General features: G+C 40.4%; 1 protein-coding gene across 11 annotated transcripts in view; it reads right to left on the bottom strand.

Moving 5' to 3' along the window:
• Window positions 1–19,619, bottom strand: part of ptprc (protein tyrosine phosphatase receptor type C) — a 167,253-nt gene that overhangs the window by 114,876 nt on the left and 32,758 nt on the right. For 2 of the 11 annotated variants that reach the window (XM_041208254.1, XM_041208253.1), the window contains exon 1: window positions 10,973–11,085. The exons of 7 other annotated variants lie outside the window; for them this stretch is intronic. In XM_041208254.1, the coding sequence (XP_041064188.1) occupies window positions 10,973–11,055 (83 nt within the window). In that variant the 5' untranslated portion in view covers window positions 11,056–11,085. Of the gene's footprint in view, window positions 1–10,972; window positions 11,088–19,619 lie in introns of those variants that run through there. 2 more of the 11 variants (XM_041208251.1, XM_041208250.1) reach the window with 2 other exon arrangements.

The following is a 19,619-nucleotide window of genomic DNA, read 5'->3' as shown; positions in this document are numbered from 1 at the left end:
ATATCCAGTGGAAGTGGAAAACAGGATTATTAGGAAACACATGGATCATCTCAGAAGTCATGAAACCCTCCAACAACCAATTACTCCACCTGAAATCGAAGTCGAACCTTTGATCCCTGAGGTGTCAGATCGACAGAGAATAGACATATCTGATGTCTCTGCTGAAGTAAATAATTCAGAACAGCCATTGTCTAAGAATGTCCCTGATGCTGCAGTTCCTGGTCAAATCAATCCAATGGAAGAATCTCAAGTTGCAGAGTTGCGTCGCTCTATCTGAATCAGAAAACCTCTTCAAAGCCTAAATTTATAATTGCATGAACTATATATAATTGTATAGGATATGGGTTAAGATATTTTTGTAAATGAGAACGGTAAAACAAAATTAAAGGGGGAGGAATGTAGTAATTGCAAGTTAAACCTTTTGTACCATTTTGGGGATCACATGACTGTACAGACGAATCAGTCCTAAGCGGGGGCAAGCTTAGGGGTGGAGCTTTTCTGGTCTTGGTTTTGGTATAAGCTTGTAGCTTCATCAGGAGCCCTGTAAATAAAGTTTACTGTTTCTTACTAGAAACCTGCCCTGCACTCCAAGGTTATTACAGCTGCCCACTCAGCAGAACCCAGCCATGGCTGCCTTCTCCAGGTTTTCTGAGCTGGTCAGCTTATCAAACGGGATGGTTGCCAGTTAGGGAATGGAATGAAAATATACTGATGAGGATGCACAGGTTAATTTGACAAGGCCTATGCATTTCTGGGTTTCCTGGCTGCAGACCCGTGCTCCCTCCCTGAATCCCTGAATCCCCGAACCACTCCCACCACCCCCCACCCCCCACCACCCCACCCCGCCACTAAATATTGTGACCCCAGCTTTACTTGTATTTAACTTAACTAACAATTATCTCCACCACTGATCAAACAGTTTCGATTTTGTGAACTTCAAAAAAACACTGGTTATATATTTGACTACAGATTATTAGAAAGTCAAGAGATTCACTATTAAAACTGGCACAGAATCTGCAGAACACAATGTGGCTTCTCCTGCCCCCTTGTGGGTTTTAGCCATTGGTACATCGCTGATAGTTGAGCAATGGTCATAACAATCAGTAGCTAAACATATCCTATTTTCCACTGATAACATTACTGTTCTATTTGGACAGTAATTTACTGGAATATATCCTCTTTATCTACAGTTGAGGATGTAGGATTAAGCACACTCGGATTCAGCTATCTTCCAGGTAGGAATTCTTCCATTCCAGAATATGATGCAGTTAAAGTGTATTTCTTATACACTTGTGTTCCTTTTCCAAATAATCAAATTTTCAATCCTTTTGTGGGGAAAGATCACCCCAATGGTTGTGGAGCACACACACAGTTGCATGACTAATCTTTCAGATATCTGCATGTTGTGGAGAAGAAATACACTTTGCACAATTAGTGCAGGCAAAATGTTGCCTATGCATTTAAATTCACAAATAAGACAAATGAGATAATTTTAAAATTCCCTTGGATGGAGCACAGACTCTCTTTCTCTTAAGAAATGACCATTATTAATTCAGTACAGGAAAGGCAAGAGGGACATTTCAGGTTGGAATCTTTTGCCGTTACATAGCTCAACAATGCTGCCAAGGTTTTGAAATGTGTAGAATGTATCACTGTAATAAAACAGGACTCCTGAAGGGTTAAGATCCACTGCCAACTCACAAGTCAGTAAAAAAAATGTAGCTCAACTTTGTGAAGACTAAACCAAATTCTATGTAACAGCACACCATCCTTGTGCAATGATGGGGTAAATGTTAACAGTTAATCAGCATGGCATCTCTTAACCAAGCACTTCAGAATTACTCAGTCCAATCCTGTTTTTGAAAAATCGGTATAATTTGGGTCAAAATCCAAGCAGATATTTAACAACACATCAGGTTAAACCTATGTTGGGGTTTGCAACTGGTCACTTGCATGGGTGTCCTTGTTTCTTATTTGCTTGTTCACTCAATCCTCTCAAATACGAAACCGGTTGGGACAAGCAGCTGACAGTCATTCATAAATATGAATGTGCCCTAATTTGGTGCTTCAAAGCCCTAATATTTAACTGACAGCTACTGTAAGCGACTGAATGTTGGAGCAGTTTATCATTCCGCATCGTGGCCAACTGTGAACTTAATCAGATAAGTAAATTTGGTCTTAATTTGGAGGCACATAATTAATTAAGTAATGCTGTGGCTCACCAATTGAAAAGATTTCATTTGAGGCTCATGAAATTTAATACACATCTTCCAATCATGGGAATTTCATGAGGTAAAAGTTATATCTGGAGAGAGAAGCAAAATACAATGGGCTGTTTTGAAAGGCTTTCTGGTTTAATTTAAAACATATTTATTCCACTTTTCTGGCCCACTCATCACTGGTAATTTTGAGCTACGAGCTTTGCCTCGACACAGTATCATTCATATATACATGAAGTGAAGAAGCACTGGCATCCCGCTGAAAAGGTTAAATGTATCATTTTTTTCTCTTCCTATCAGATGAAGGCCACCTTGTGCCAATTACAATGTTATTTTACTTGTTACTGAATCTGTTCTCATCAACATGACAAATCCCAGTTCCAGCAACCAAAATTATTTTCAGTTTTTGCAGCCAATGTCAGCATCAAGAGGTCAGATGCAGCGGCAAGTTTCCTCTGAAATGTATCCAAATTACACCTTAATGCTAAACTTTGATGAACACAATATGCTACACCAGTGTTCAAGTATAGTTTCTCCCATCAGTCATCTTATGGCTTATCTGTTCCAGCCACAATTTAGCAACTATTTATTTTATGCTTCTGGAAAGAGAGGGAACACGCTATGTGGGGCTCATTCAGCCACCTTTACCATTAAATAAATGCAAATAATGACTGTTCTGTTCACAGTGCAATTTTACACATATACCTGCATAGTACCTCGTCACTAATAATAACTTGACATGAATCACAAACAATAATTTCACATGGAAAATTTTTTAAAAACTCCAATAATGTTGCAAAGCAGAAATAAACTGCACAATTTTGAAAGGTTACTGTGCAATAATATTGACATATCATAAATGTGGAAGTGACTGAAAACCTAAATAAGGAAACTAGTTGCACAGACTGAGACATGGCATCAAAAATGTACGATGATACTGTCACATGAAGAGGATTGGCACATGAGCCATTCTCCCTCATTTCCCTCCTGCAATCTCAGAACACACAACTTGCATTTACTGACTACCTTTAATGTCCCTAGGTGATTCATGGAAGCTCAATCAGACACAAATCAACACAGAACCAAAAGAGACATTAGAAACCCAAAAAGATAAGTAACAAATAGAAGGTGCACAATGAAAAAACAAGTAATTCAACACAACAGCAAGAGATAGACAAATTTCAGTGAATGTCAGGAAGTGTTTTAATGATATTGTAAAGATATTAACTGCCAGTCATGCATAATAACGTGAAGAGGACCAGCCACCAAATCAACATCTCTAAGAGTGCTCTCCATGGACTACTACTTGGAAAACTGAGGGTAAATATAATGGGACTAATGACCACCTAGTGTAGTCAATGTCATTGTTTAAATCAAAGCGCTGTTCATATACAAAATATAATTTGTTTCACAAAAAATACAACTTCTATTCATAATGGCGTTATCACATACAGAAGCTTAATGCGCTATATGTAGGATTGTGATATTATTTCATGGACACATAATAAAATCATTCAGCACGCTAATGTCATTATTATTAGATACTTAAATATCTATTCACATTCTCTGCAGGTCAACCTGGATCCTCAGATCTTTCAAGGACTGCAACAGCAACAGACACATCCAAGAATGCACCAATGCAAATATATCCTCAGTATCAAATACTGATGCAATAACCATGGCAACTGAATGAGAAAAGATTGAAACAGTTGCACCAATAACCAATAATAACAATGCCACAAATCTATACCAGCCCCAGAACGTGTCATTATCACAACATATGCATTAAGCAGTGCTCTCAGCCAGAAGGCAATTGCATGGCATCTCAGTAAAATTCTGCATCGTTCAACTTGGAATCTTATCACAGGATGTGGTGCCAACATGTTTATGATAGTTTCAAATTGGTCATTTAAAACCACCACAACAGAAGGTCCCCACCACAGATGGAACAGTTATCAGCATTATCCCTCCTATTGGTCCAAGTTCACATTTCCTCAATCAGCTTTGTACAAAGTAGTAAGAAATAAGATCACAAACGCAAGCTGTTCAGTTTGCATTGAAATAGACCACCAGAACTCAGAGCAGACACACCAAGAATAATGTTGCGATTGATTCCATGGCTAAAGCTAGGGCATCCAGTTAACATCTTAGGTCGCTCACAGTCTTCCATCAGAAGTGTAAGCCCCTGATATTTCCAGTTCTGTTTCTCTGAGTAGACATGTTGTTTATCATGCAATACATTAAAGGACATTTTTCAGATGTGCACACAATGGAACTGTTCTCAATCTGCTTAAACTGTAGAATGTTAACTCAAGGATATAAATTGTACTGTCAATTATACTCTTCATTCATCAGTTCTGCTTCATTTCATATTTGCAAATTAGAGATCTGAGGCTGTTTAAAGGAATCAGCTATGTTTTCAGGCACACTGACACTGATTTTTTTTTTCATTAGTTTAAAGGCTTCTGGCCACCCTGCTTGGCACAGGATGAATTAACCTTTGATCACACTAGGACACTTAACCATTAGTTAGTTGAAAGGACATGAACAGAATAGCATACTTGATCGTTTTTGAATGGAAGAGAACTGTTCCTTCGACACAAACGTTAGGATGGTGCAGTTCACCACAGCAAACACACGGAGAAGAAAAGCATTTTTTTTTTAATTCATTCATGGGATGTGGGCTTCGCTGGCCGGGCCAGTATTTATTACCCATCTCCAGTTGCCCTTGAGGAGGTGATGGTGAGCTGCCTTCATGAACTGCTGCAGCCCATGTGGTGTAGGTACACCCACAGTTCCATTAGGAAGTGAGTTCCAAGATTTTGACCCAGCAACAGTGAAGGAACGGCGATATATTTCCAGATCAGGATGGTGAGTGACTTGGAGGGGAACTTCCAGGTGGTGGTGTTCCCATCTATCTGCTGCCCTTGTCCTTCTAGAAGGTAGTGATCGTGGATTTGGAAGGTGCTGTTGAAGGAGCCTTTGTGAATTGCATAGGAGTACTTAATAAACCAGAGAGCAAAACACTGCCAGTTCTTGGAAATCTGACATAAACAACAGAAAATAACTCGACAGGTCAGGTAACAGGTCCATGACCGTTCTGTAGAATAATTAGTGGTTGCCGATCTACGCTCCTGGCAAGTGATAACATCCCCATTTTTGGAACAGAAGTTCATCTGCCACTTTAACAATGTAGTTGAACATTATTGGCAATACTAATTTGCAGAAATCCTTTCCTGTTAACAGAAAGAAGTAAAGGCATAGATATCAAGAGTAGATGGTTATTTAAGATGATCAATTGACCATGTGGCAAATATTAGTAATGATATTTATATTAAGACAAAATTGACAGGCGAATGCTTTGTGGTGAGCCAATACTTAGAAGTTTGCTGGCATATGCTCTGGACAAATTTATCTCTTAATAACACACTCAAACTCTTCACTCACAAACAGATAAAAGGGGACTAAGTGTCCAGGTACTTTAGGGTACTTGAAAATGGTTAGATATCACACATAGCAGAATAAATCACACCTCTACTTTGACCAGAACCACCCCGAATTATTGAACTGATTATTGATTTCGTCTGTGATTTTTCCATATAAAACTTACACAAATTTTATCTTGTTGATATGGTTCAGTCTTTTGTTATTAGAATCATTATTAGAACAATTGTCCACTATTCTAATAATTAAGAGCTTTAGGGTTCTCTGGCTTGGAGGAGAGCTTCCAGGTGGTGGTGTTCCCATGTGCCTGCTGCCCTTGTCCTTCTAGATGGTAATGGTCATGGGTTTGGAAGGTGCTGTTGAAGGAGCCTTGGTGAATTGCTGCAGTGCATCTTGTAGATGGTACACACTGCTGCTGTGTGTCGGTGGTGGAGGGAGTGGCTGTTTGTGGATGTGGTGCCAATCAAGTGAGCTACTTTGTCCTGGATGGTGTCAAACTTCCTGAGTGTTGTTGGAGCAGCACTTATCCAGGCAAGTGGAGAGTATTCCATCACACTCTTGACTTGTGCCTTGTAGATGGTGCACAGGCTTTGGGGAGTCAGGTGGTGAGTTATTCACTGCAGGATTCCTAGCATCTGACCTGTTTTTTTAGCCACAGTATTTATACGGCTAGTCCAGTTCAGTTTCTGGTCAATGGTAACGCTCAGAATGTTGAAAGTGAGGGATTCAGTGATGGTAATGTCATTGAATATCAAGGAGTGATGATTAGATTCTCTCTTGTTGGAAATGGTCATTGCCTGGCACTTGTGTGACCCAAAAGTTAATTGCTACTTGTCAGCCCAAGCCTGGATATTGTCCAGGTCTTGTTGCATTTGGATATGGACTGCTTCAGTGTCTGAGGAGTCGCGAATGGTGCTGAACATTGTGCAATCATCAGCGAACATCCCCACTTCTGACCTCCATTGGTGAAGCAGCTGAAGACGGTTGGGCCTAGGACAATCAACTATGCAATAACTGTTGCAGCTAGACATGAAACATTTGGGGCTCCTTTTGAAACAGAATAATGCTCAAATTAGGCTGATGATTAATCTTTTTCTGTTTTTTTTCCACTTTTCTTGATGTTTTTTCCAAGTTTTTTTAATATCGTAATCTTGTGAACATTCACACTTCCTTATTAATATTTAATTGGGGACATCACGATTTGAAGGCTCCACTCTAATTGAACCTACATCACTGACCTGAATTTTCATCTTTGAGTCTGGTAGCAGTAGTCGGGAAAATTCCCAACTTGGCCTGCTGCCTTGGGAGAAAATGCCCGCAAAAGGGGCAAGTGCTGGCTGGAGTCAGGCCAGCTGACCTGGGGAGAAGCTTGGAGGCAGCCACAGGGCTGCCGAGAGTGGAAGCGAGCTGTTTGAAAGGCCTGTCTCGGTGCAATGGGACTCCTCCTAGTCAAAATAAAAGCACAAAAACCCCCCAGACCTCATCCCTCACACCCCCTTAACCCTTCAAACAGTCCCCATGCCCCATCCATGTCACCTCATGCACCTCACCCACCCTGATGACCCCTCATGCTCCCTTTATCAAACTCTGCCCTTCCATCCATTCCCATGGCCCTTCATGCCACCTATGCCAAGCTTCATCCTTCCGCTCACTCCTCTGTCACCCCTCATGCTCCCTGTGCCATGTTCTGCCCTACCACTCACCCCTTATGGCCCCATGGTAAGCTATGGCATTCCATGTCCATTGACCCACTGTACACTGTCTAGAACCAATGAATCCTGTGGTGTATAATGAGATGTGTAAAAATACAAGGCTTTGAAGAAAAGTAATTCAATTATTACTTTCTCCAATGTTGAAAAAAGTCATTTCACTCCAAGTTAATATAAGTATCAATCATCCAAGCCCTTTAAAGTATCAATAACAAAAAAACACAAACCCTTGAAACCACTTTTTTCAAATCGTGATGTCCAGTTAAACATTAATAAGAAAATGTGAATGTTCACAAGATCATGATATTAAAAGATTTGGAAAAAAAATCAATTGGAAAAAAAACAGAAAAAGATTAATCATCAGTCTAATTTGAGCATTATTTTGTTTCAACAGGAACCCCAAACGTTTCATGTCTAGCTGCAACAGTTATTGCATAGTTGATTGTCCTAGGCCCAACCGTTTTCAGCTGCTTTATCAATGACCTTCCTTCCATCATAAGGTCAGAAGTGGGGATGTTCGCTGATGAATGCACAATGTTCAGCACCTTTCACGACTCCTCAGATACTGAAGCAGTCCATGTCCAAATGCAGCAAGATCTGGACAATACCCAGGTTTGGGCTGACAAGTAGCAAGTAACATTCACGCCACACAAGTGCCAGGCAATGACCATCTCCAACAAGAGAGAATCTAACCATCACTTCTTGATATTCAATGACATTACCTTCGCTGAATCCCTCACATCTACATCCCACTGTACATCAAAGAGTTCATTATTCTAAAAGTGTACAGTGAGTCAATGCCACGGCTTGGCATGGGGGCATGAGGAGCCATAAGGGGTGGGTGGTAAGGTAGAGCATGGCATAGGGAGCATGAGGAGTGAGTGGAAGGGCAGAGTTTGGCATAGGGGCATGAGGGTGACCTTTAAAAGGTCCCCTGATGCAGACTAGGGTTCATGACTTCTGTGAGGGGCAGTGAACCATGACTCTTTAAAATAGTCATTTGGAGTACAGAACTGGATTATTGCTGAGAAAAGAGACATGTCAAAATTTTTCATCTTGCACTCATCAGAATACCAATATAATTGGAAAACAACAATTTATACTGTACGTGAAGAGAGTGCTGATTGGTTGGCAAGTGGACTCTAATTGGTGGAGGTGTTGCCATGGAGAACACACCAGTGCTGGTGACTGATACTTAACTGCCAAGCATTGGTAGGCAGAAGATAGGAATTAAGTAACTCAGTCTGAGAATTAAAAAATGTTAGTTATTCTTCAAATTTGGCTTTTTCAAATTTTGCTGCAATGGTGATATTGACAATGGACAGTATAAATTAGATGGTTATGTTCTCCAATCCTCCAGTAGCAGATTAACACAAAAATCTGCTGGCAGGCTGATTACAGTAAGCCATCAGTGGATTGGGAGCAGCACTCTTAATGGGTAGTTAAGAATTCATTTTGATAATCAGTGTCCACAGAATCTCAATAATCAGATTGTAAAATTAAACACTCCATGAAAGTTTAATTTTCATTATAGTTATAAAAAGAATTAATTCCTCTCCAATACCAGCATATTGCTCGTTTTCAAAATGGAGTTGGATGAAATCTTAATAAAATTTGCATTTTGGCATGACTTTAAAAAATGGCCCGAGTTACTCTTGCCATAATTTCTTGGAAATAATCATCGCATGTACCATAATGGTGCAAGTTTCCAGGAGCTTCCCACCCATTATCCTAGTCATGTGATTTTGCTGCTATCATATTTCTCCAGTTAGCTGTTGCTCTGTATTATATTTATTTGGCAAGATTAATTTTTGTTTTGTTCTCTAAATTCTGAGCTGTTTCTAACCTTGCCCAAGTGAGAACTTAAACACCACAGAATTCCAGTCATTAAAGATGATAACGTTATTTTTAATGGTCTATTCAAGGATTTATGGTTTCACTTCAACAAGCAGTAAAGATTTGTACACACTTAAATGTATCTTATGTAGATCACTTGCAGGATTTTATGGTAAACCAATTTGATCTTTGAAGTATTCAAGGTAAACAAAGGGCAATTCTGAAACAAAGTGACCAAAATTCACGCAAGTTGCTAACCTGACAGCATAATTATATAGTGTGGGTTCCTGTGCAATATAGGCAACCAATATAACACCACATATCTGCCTGAGTTGTTGCTGACTTTGTAGACAATGTCGATATTTTCCAACTCTTACTGTTTTCATCCAGCTAACAGCTTGTTAGCACTTACAAAGAAAAAGCAGCTTTATCTACAGATCTCACTATTTAGAAGTAATAACCAATAAAATTGCATTGAGGATGGGGTGAGAGATTGTCAAAACCAATTATTCTTCAACTCTTGACACTCATAAAGTTGAGGTGGAGAGATTTTAAGGTTGTTTTTTGAGAGTCAGTTTTGCAGGCCCCCAGTTAATTTTTACTTAAGATGAATTTTGTAAAAATTTAACAGCTGTATGTCAACTGTGATTCAGCTGGTAGCACTCTTGCCTCTGAGTCCAGAAGGTTGTGGGTTCAAGTCCCCCTCCAACACTAGAGCAGAGAAGTCAAGGCTCCAGTACAGTACTCACTGAGTGCGGCATTATCCAATTTGCTATCTTTCAAATTGGACATTAAACTAAGGTCTCCTCTGCCCCCACCAAGATTCCATGGCCCAGTCAATATTTATCTCTCAATTAACATTGCAAAAACAGAAGCCAGTCGTTATCACATTGCTGTTTGTGGGAGCTTGCTGTGTGCAAATTAGCTACCGCATTTCCTACAACAGTGGCTACACTTAAAAGGTTCTTCATTGGCTGTAAAGCACTTTGGGATATGTGGCGGTTCTGAAAGGCATTGTATAAGATGCAAACCTCTTTCTTTCTTTCAAAGTTAAAGGTGTGTTTATTTAATATCCTTCCAAGGAGAAATTATGTATAATAAAGGAACTATTAACATGGAGTTTTTGTTTTATTTTTGGGAATTTTCTGATTCATGCCCATATGTTATTGTATATTTTGCCAAGGCTGGTTGCTTTTTTGAGGTATAAATGGTGTTCCTTAGCACAAAAGCACTGAGTATTTGAGTATCCCCATCACAGCACTTAAGGAAGAGTCAAAAGAGCAATTATAGGCCTATCAATAAAAGCTGACAAATGTTGAATGTGTTTGAATGGCTTTTCTCTGTCTACCTGATCCTTTCCCCTACTCCTATACAAATTTAACTGGAATGCTGCTATCTCACAAGAGCCACTGAATGCACTAGCTGTATCCTCCCAGTAATTCTTTAATTCACTCCAACTCAATTTGTAATATTTCTATAGCCTCCTCTTTTTCACTTCTTTATTTGAGCCCCTTGTCACACATCTGTCTTGCTTCTCATTTTTGTCAAGTGCTTTCTGACATTCCTCAATTTCTTTCTGCTTTTTTACATTCATTTTCAATTAAGACCCCGGGTGTCAATCTTTTAATGTTATAGATTTGGCTTTTAAATTGGATTGTGGCCTGTATTTGGTAACCTAGTTATTATCATTCTGAGTGCTGAAAGTTTCCTTTTCCAATTTCCAAAAAAGTTTCTTTCAAGCAACCATTAAAAATGCTATGTTACCTTTTTAGCTTCTTGCATCCGTTAATTCTGCACTTGAAATGCACATACCACAGTCCCTGACAGTCCAGCCCAACAGAATGCATTATTCACCAATAGCGTATAGTATTCTCAACTTGTACTGATGCTTATAACATATCTAAGCACAAACTGCATTATGATGAGGTCATTTTTAAGTCTCAGCAGTATGCCACTCACTGCCGCAGGCCTCCAGCACTAACAAGCAAACTTGCATAGCTTTCGAAAACCACCTGAGCAACAACAGCAACGCAAATATCCTCAAGGGACCAGGGCCGGATATGGGGCCTTGAACTTTAGTTCATGAAAAGTCTTTATCATTTCTGTCAGGACATTCATGTTAAAACAACTAGGCCAAGATTGCAGCCTGAGTAAATTGAGAAAAAAGTCAAAGAAATTTTTTTTTTCATTAACGTTCAGTTGTAGATAGGCCCGTTGCATAACAGATACAGTGTACAGCTACCAGGTTCCTTCTGCGGTTTCTCCTGCTCCTGTTTACTTTTTTTCTTCTTTTGAAACTTGCAGAGAAGGAAAGGGTGCAGTGCAATGTGGTCAAAAATTTAAATTCTCCAAATAGCGTAACTTCTACGTTACTATGGTGATTGTCCTACTCACTTATCTATGCCATTACACAGATAAACCACAGCTTCCCCAGAACAAGTCTTCAGTTCCTCAGTGAAAAAATAAGACTAAAAATGTAACGGGCTGCCACAGAATTTAAACAGGCTCGCTTAATGCGTGAATTTTGCTGCTCAAGACATGTTCGGAACAGGACACTCGTTCAGAATTTAATTTTTGTCTATGTTCAACCAAAGCTGAACAAAGATTATCGTCCTTAGGTGAAAGAATGTCCAAAAAAATGTTGCCTTCTATGGTTTTCTGTATGTTGTGTGTAAACGTGATAAATACCAAGCCTTGTCATCCAAATATATCCTCGAACTACGCTTTTTATTTACTGGGGTTTTGGAAATAAGAGTCTGGTCTGGGACCTTCTAAGGAAAAAGTCAACAACTACTTTCAAAAATATAAAAATACTTAAGATTAAGAACTATTACTGACATGCAAAAGGGAAATTTGCCATAAAGCAGTACAGTACAAAGTCACATCTCTGGGAGCCAAGAAATTGTTCCAAACCCTATTTGGGTCTGCTTCTGATGCAGTGTATGCTGTTGATTGAGAGTGGGAAAGGACCATGGCCAATTTGTCCACTAGCTTCATCACGATCATACTCTGGGGTTGTGAATGGGCCTGAAGCGTGTCAGGAGAATGTTGGGGATGTGGTATGTAAGGGAATCAGGACTGACACCAGCCCAAGTCCTCAAAAAAGTCTGGTATGGGGAGGCGATTAGGTGGAGGGCAAGTGGCATGAGCAGTGGCCTCTGGATTTAACATGGAGCTAAGAGGGGCCAAGCACACTCCATGCTGCGGTCACTTGCAGATTGTATAGGGGCTTTAGACTCCTGATTTGTGTATGCAGTGGGCCTAACATCACTTTTAAGTGCACACCCTGGACATCAGTGGAGGAGACCTAGCCGACATGATGGGCAGTGCATTTCATATTTAGTATAGAATGAGTGCACGCTGTTTGCTGTATTTGATATTTAGACACCCATTTCACACCTGTAAAACAGGAAGCAGGGAATCCAATTTCTTGACAAAGATATTCATGACAAAGAGCAGGAAAAGTTGTACCGAAATGATTGTAAAATGGCGGAATGCATTACTTGGAGTTAATGATCGAACCAGAGGGCATGTCAAATCTTAAAAAACAGATTAGGCACTGAAAAAGACAAGGCACAAGTGAATGTAGAAACAATGAAAGCTAATGGGACTTAATCGCCATTCCACTGCACTCATGATTCCCTTATGGCCTTAATCCAGATTTCAATTAGAACTTTGGCATCTTTAGCTGATTTAAACTGTCTGAGCTAGTCTAATGTTAGTGATACCAGCTCCCGAGCTCAGGTCCCATGCAGCCAGCTATAGTGCCTTAAACTAAAACTGAGATTGGCAGAGTCCAATGTTTGGGAGATCTGAGGCATCCCTGCTGTGTTTCTGGCAAAGCCCAGTTGTGAGATACACACAGGTGAGGAACTGGCGTAGCTGTTAGTGCAATATAAAACCAGCATCACTTTCTGAGGAACTCACTGTGTACAATAGAGAGAGAGTTGGCCACAACACAGACATGATTATCAAATCAACATCAATATTTCAGATTTCCTGCGTTTTTACTACAGCCCCTTTTAATCAAAGAAGAGAGCTTAAAACCGAGGTTCTAAAGGACTCAGACCAAACTAGATGTAATGGAAAACAAAACCAAAAATACCTGGAAAAACTCAGCAGGTTTGAGAGCATCTGCGGAGAGGAACACAGTTAAGGTTTCTGATGAAGAGTCATCCGGACTCGAAACGTTAACTGTGTCCCTCCCCGCCGATGCTGCCAGACCTGCTGAGTTTTTCCAGGTATTTTTGTTTTTGTTTTGGATTTCCAGCGTCCGCAGTTTTTTTGGTTTGAAATAGATGTAATGGAATGCAGGAGGCTTAATAACGTTTTTCTTGTGTCCTGTAGATGGTGGACAGACTTTGAGAACTTTGGAGGTTAGTCACTCGCTGCATAATTCCCAATCTCTGGCCTGTCCCTGTAGTCAGAGTATTCATATGGCTGGTTCAGTTAAGCTTCTGGTCAAGCAATCATCATCAAAACTCAACCCAAACCTTGCTTCTACCTGGGTCCCATTGTCGCTTCTCTGGCTTTTAAATTTAGCAAAAAGGAGAACAACACTTAAAACAAGCTTTGGCTACAGGATGGGGCGCAGTGATTTACAAGGGAAGAATCTGGGGCGGAATTTAATGCCCTCCCCCGAGGCAAATTTGGCTGAGGGAAGGGCATTTAATCAGGCGAGAGGGTGGCAGGTGGACATCCCCACTAGCTTCTCATCTCCACCAAAAGTAGGAAGGCTCGTGATTGGCCTTCTTGACCCCCACACCCACCAGTCTGCTACCACTGGTATTAAACCAGCAGCAGGCCATCCTGTTGCCACACAGAGATCTCGAATAGAAAACCCTGGCAAGTTGCTTTTGAGTTCCAAGGTTGGCACTCGTTGCCTGATTAAAGGACACAGCATCGGGAAGGGTGAGGCCTGCTGAGAGCCAGCACCCCTCCTGCCCTTCCTGCCAATCCCCCTTCCCTCCAGCCAGTGACCACCCCCCCATTCCTTGCGAGCCCCCTCTCACCCTCACTCACCTGTTGGGCCTGGGATCCAGCACTGATCCTTTGCCTCTCTGGTACAGTGCAGTCAGCAGTCACTGCATCCCCGTGGTGCTGACAAGCACTGAGAGCTACTGGCCTCCGATTGGCTAACAGCTCTCAGTGGGCAGGATTTCTGCCCCAAGGTTCTTGCTCCCAGGGAAGGCCTGGTGTTGGCCAGTTAAGTGCCTGAGTGGGACTTAATTTGACAAGCCTTCCTTAAAAGAGGTGAAGTGAAGCTCTCACTGGCTCTCCAGCTATCAGGTGCGACTCCAGCCACCTCTAATAAATACCACCCTTGGTCTCATAGATTTTTGCATGAATGCAGTTGGAATATCCTGTGGCATGGTTAACTACCATGTAATGAAATTACTTGACATAGCAAATGGTCACAAAGCACATGCTCTAAAAATTCTTTTTGAATTACATCAGGGCAATCATATCATTTAAGACAACTTTTTCATCTCACGGGGAATACATAGCTTTCTCTTTAACAAGTTTATGATAAAGTATATGACATTTATTAAAATTAACAATGGTCATGAGCTTCTCTGTAAAGCAATACGGAAGAGGTTAGTTACCAGGCGTGGCTGGTGCAGTCACTTCTGCTATGCGTGACATTATTTTCTGCAACCATTGAGCTATTTCTGTAACTATATATTTCTCCGTCTGTCAAAGCCTCTATTATCAATCATAGCAAGATGGGAGCTTTGACTTTAAGAATGTATTCCATATTTTGTGCTTTCATCCACCTGAAGCGTATTTCAACAGGCTTAACACCCAGACCTATAAGCTAAGTCATTTAATATGCATGTAGTCTATTAGCCCCATGTTTAAGCAAGCTAGGGGAGGCCCATCTCATATGTGATGTACATAAATACATGGTTGTGACTTAGAGGACAGCACCACCCTACTATAGAAATTCCCAGACATTCCAAATAACATCATCTTGGCTGACACTTCTGTGCTACACTGTCTATTAAAGAAACTTCATTTATACAGCACCTTTGATAACCTCAGGACATTCTAAAGTGCTTTATGGCCAAGGACATTTGAGGTGTAGTCACTGTTAATATAGGAAATGAGGCAGCCAATTAACACACAGCAATGGACCAGAAACAACAATGTGGTAAATGATCAAAGCATCTGTTTTTTTTTAAGGAGTTGGCTGAAGGATAAATATTGGCCTTGACACCAGGAGAGCTTCACTGTTCCTCTTCAAATAGTACCAGGGGATCTTCTCCACCTGGCTGAGAGGACAGGCAACCCAAGATGTTAAACCAAGGCCCAAACTGCGTATTCAAGGATGTAAAAGTCAGGTAAAATGCACGCACCATTATTTCCTTCAGGCCTATCATGAAATGAAAAGATTTAAGAATGTTGACTTCTATCCATTGTTTGCAAAATTTGTCAAAATGGGTAATCATATTTATTAAGGAGTAAAATACATAATGTGGACAAATGGGTTAACATTTAGATAAAAGCAAAATACTGCGGATGCTGGAAATCTGAAACAAAAACAAAAATTGCTGGAAAAACCCAACAGGTCTGACAGCATCTGTGGAGAGGAAGACAGAGTTAATGTTTCGAGTCCATATGACTCTTCATCAGAACTAAAGAGAAATAGAAATGTGGTGAAATATAAGCTGTTTGAGGGGGGTGGGACAGGTGGAGCTGGAGAGAGGGCCAGTGATAGATGGAGGCAAAGGAGAGATTGCCAAAGATGTCATAAATATAAGGTCAAAAGGGTGTTGACGGTGGTGATATTAGCTAAAGGATGTGCTAAAGGTGACATTAAGAGTAGAAAGTGAGAAGAGCAAGTGCCAGATGGCCTTAGTGGGGGTGGGGTGAGGGGAAGGGATTGAAATTGGCTAAAAGGTGGGAGATGAGACAATGGATTGAAATAAATTTTAAAATAATAGAAATAGGTGGGGAAAAATATATAAAAAATATATAATAATTATTAGCAAAAAGGGGATCGGAAAGGGGATGGGGATGGAGGAGAGAATTCATGAACAGAAGTTGTTGAACTCAATGTTAAGTCCGGAAGGCTGTAAAGTGCTTAATCGAATGATGAGGTGCTGTTCCTCCAGTTTGCATTGAGCTTCACTGGAACATTGCAGCAACCAAGGACGGGGGCATGAGAGCAGGGTGGAGTGTTGAAATGGCAAGTGACAGGGAGGTCTGGGTTATGCTTACGGAAAGACTGAAGGTGTTCCGCAAAGTCTGCGTTTGGTCTCTCCAATGTAGAGGAGACCACATTGGGAGCAGCGAATGCAGTAGACTAAATTGAGGGAAGTGCAAGTGAAATGCTGCTTCACTTGAAAGGAGTGTTTGGGCCCTTGGATGGTGCGGAGGGGGCAAGTAAAGGGGCAGGTGTTAACAGTTAGTTCTTTAACTATCATTTCTAAACATCAGCTTCTATGATTAACATTAATGATGTATTATTATTTTTGCTGATATAGTAATTGTTTGAAGAAACCATTATTCTTTCCAACAGGAAATAGGGAACTGCTTCACTACATCGAAGGGGCTGTAGGATGCTGATTTTGTCTGTAATTCCCATCAAGGCGAATTCCTAACGTCAGTCAAGGTACGTTGAGAAGCCAAGAAGATCGTTGACAATTTGCCGTGGAGAGAGAGGCCAGGAGAATCAGAGGGCTAATCTAGCTGCGGAAATTCATGACCATCTCCAAGTGATTGCCTAGCCTGATGGTGAGTCTTAAATAGATGGGAGGGAATGGCATTAAAAATAGAGAAGTGCCATTTTATAAAGAATGACATCATATCGCTGTCAGAGCTTCTGAAATAGTGCAAAGGCTGAGGTATTTCACAACTGAGTCTCAAGTATATTTTTAACCAATGAATCACCAAATATGATTCATCATACACTTAGATGTAATAAATTTCAGGCAAAATACTCATTTCGGCCATATTTTAACTTATAGGTGCAAAGACAATAAAAGGTTTAAAAAGCACAAATCAACCTCGTGTAGATTGAAAAGATGTGAACCATTCCACATCTTTGTGCAAATCAGATTTGTTCTGCTTCTGAAGTGCTATTCTACTGTTGAATAGTGAACAATGTACATGACCATGATTAAAGTGTTGCAGTACACTATTGCTACCCATTTGGGCTTACTCTGCACAACTGCCCACCTCACAGAGTCAACCTGCTAATTAGCAGGGATTGGAAACCATTTGGACAGCACATTCCACATTTAGGAACGCAACATCATATCCAAAAACAAGTGTCATAAGATAATAACAACTAACATGTTTCAAATTGCCACCCTTGGATCACTTTGCTGATGCATGTTTTTGTATGGGAGGCCATGCTAGAAACCCAAAGCTTTGCTTTTAGCAGAATAAACAACTCAATGGCACCTTTTCATAGTCCCGTGGTTTTATTTTTTTGGAGCCTTTGGACTTAACTTCACATAACAGAACTCAAAGTGTGTCACTGTGTGAACCATCCCAAATCTCCCTACAATTAGGATTAGTTTAGAGCTGTTAAATATTACTCATTGTGCATAGTTCTTCAGTCGAACATATGGTGTACATAAGCTGGATTTTACACAGGGAGAAATTTGTGATCACATCTGTCATTAATGTAATCCATGTTCTGAAATTCCAAAGGTTCAACTTTCCAACTCGATGGCTTTGTTAGCTAGGTGGAATACAGTTAACAAATACAATAGTGATGTTACACAGCCAAAGTCTTGTATGGAGGGCAGGCCTCAAACAACAACAACTTGTATTCATTTGGCACTTTTACATAGCGAAACATCTCAAGCACTTCACAGCAACACTATCAAACAAAATTTTATACCAAGGCGGATAAAGAGATATTAGGATAAGTGACCAAAAGCTTCACATAAAAAGGTAGCCTATATGGAGTGCCTCAAAGGAAGTGAGAGAGGGATAGAGAAGTTTAGGCAGGGAATTCTGGACCTCCAATCAAATATATATTAATCTGCAGTATGAGGAATCTCTATAAGAGGATACATCTTGTCAGCATACGCTGAGATAACACTGCACATATTATCATTTGTGACAGTGGCTGAACAATTTTAAAATACTGACCGCTTCTGAGCTGCAACCTGAGAACTACAAGCAGATTCCACACTGCAGAATTCCCTGATCAAACAACTCAAATGTGAATGACCTAAGGCTGTGTTTACTTGTAGCAATTAGCTCTAAGTCTCTGAGGTTTAAACACCTTTAGTTACAGAATGATATATTATACATTGTGTAACTCTCCTGTTATAATTCAGTGCCACATCTGATTCACCACAAATAATGCTGTAGGAAGTCAGTTAGTATGGGGGGACTTTTAATCTCCAAAAGCAATGGGTTTGGGTCAGAGGGTTTGTTCAAAATCTAAAGCCTGAACACCTAACACGCCTCTAAACCGCCCACTGGTTTTAACAAAAAATTAAATTTCTTAATATCACTATCTTCGAGACCATGAAAATATATCTTGTTGATTTGGCTTTCCTAGCTCTGAATTTTCAATAACTATTTAAGTCAGATTTAAAACCTAAATGCTGCTCCAGAATTATCTTCAAAAAGCTGATTCTTTGCAACACCTGTAGGGTTAGGAAGAATGCACCATGGGCCCTTCAATTCTGAAAACTATTTATTTTAAATGGTAACTGTCATGGACAAATAAACATATTAAACAGCAAAGGAAAATGAAGTAATCTTGCTTCATCGAGTCCTAGATTGTGTCTGAAAAGGGCATTTTAATCACCACGTTGTGTAATCTTGTGCTTCTGTGCTGTAGGCCTAGTCACAGGCAAATGTAAGAAATAGTTATGGTAGGTGGTGAACACAGAACAAAATAGCACATCATTGAACAGGCCTGCCATTGTGCTCAGCAATGAGGCTCTTTTTTCTCCATTTAGGCAGCAGCCATTGTCAGCATAAGCTGTGTCTGGTCAAGTGTAACACAATCAGGGTAAAATACCTCCTTTACTCAGACACACCAGCATACCCTCAATGTCAAGTTCACACAGTCCCCTGTACTGACATGGTCACCCTTGTTATTTTCCTGGGTGGGGCTGCCTGTTTCTAAACAGATAGTGGGGCTGACCTGGTCCTGTGGATTTGCTGCCAACACTTATCAATTCACAGGGTTGAACCTGTCAAAGTTTGGTTTACTTTCTAGATTTAGAGGGAGAGAGGATTGTCAACTCGTTATTCAGGACCTCTGATCCCAAAGATGATAGAGCATCATCTTAGCCCAGTTTAAAACCCAAACTAAAATTTACCTGCTGCAAAATGCACACATTCATAAAAGTGTTTTTTGCTATAAACAAGGTTATATGCGGGCAGGGGTGGGAAGGGCGGTGGGGGTGGTGGATTTGGTTGCAGGGGTGGG

Source organism: Carcharodon carcharias, chromosome 16, assembly GCF_017639515.1.
Source record: "Carcharodon carcharias isolate sCarCar2 chromosome 16, sCarCar2.pri, whole genome shotgun sequence".
Lineage (NCBI taxonomy): Eukaryota > Metazoa > Chordata > Chondrichthyes > Lamniformes > Lamnidae > Carcharodon > Carcharodon carcharias.
The sequence above is the reverse complement of the archived record's forward strand: the minus strand, read 5'-3'. Positions and strand labels throughout refer to the sequence as shown.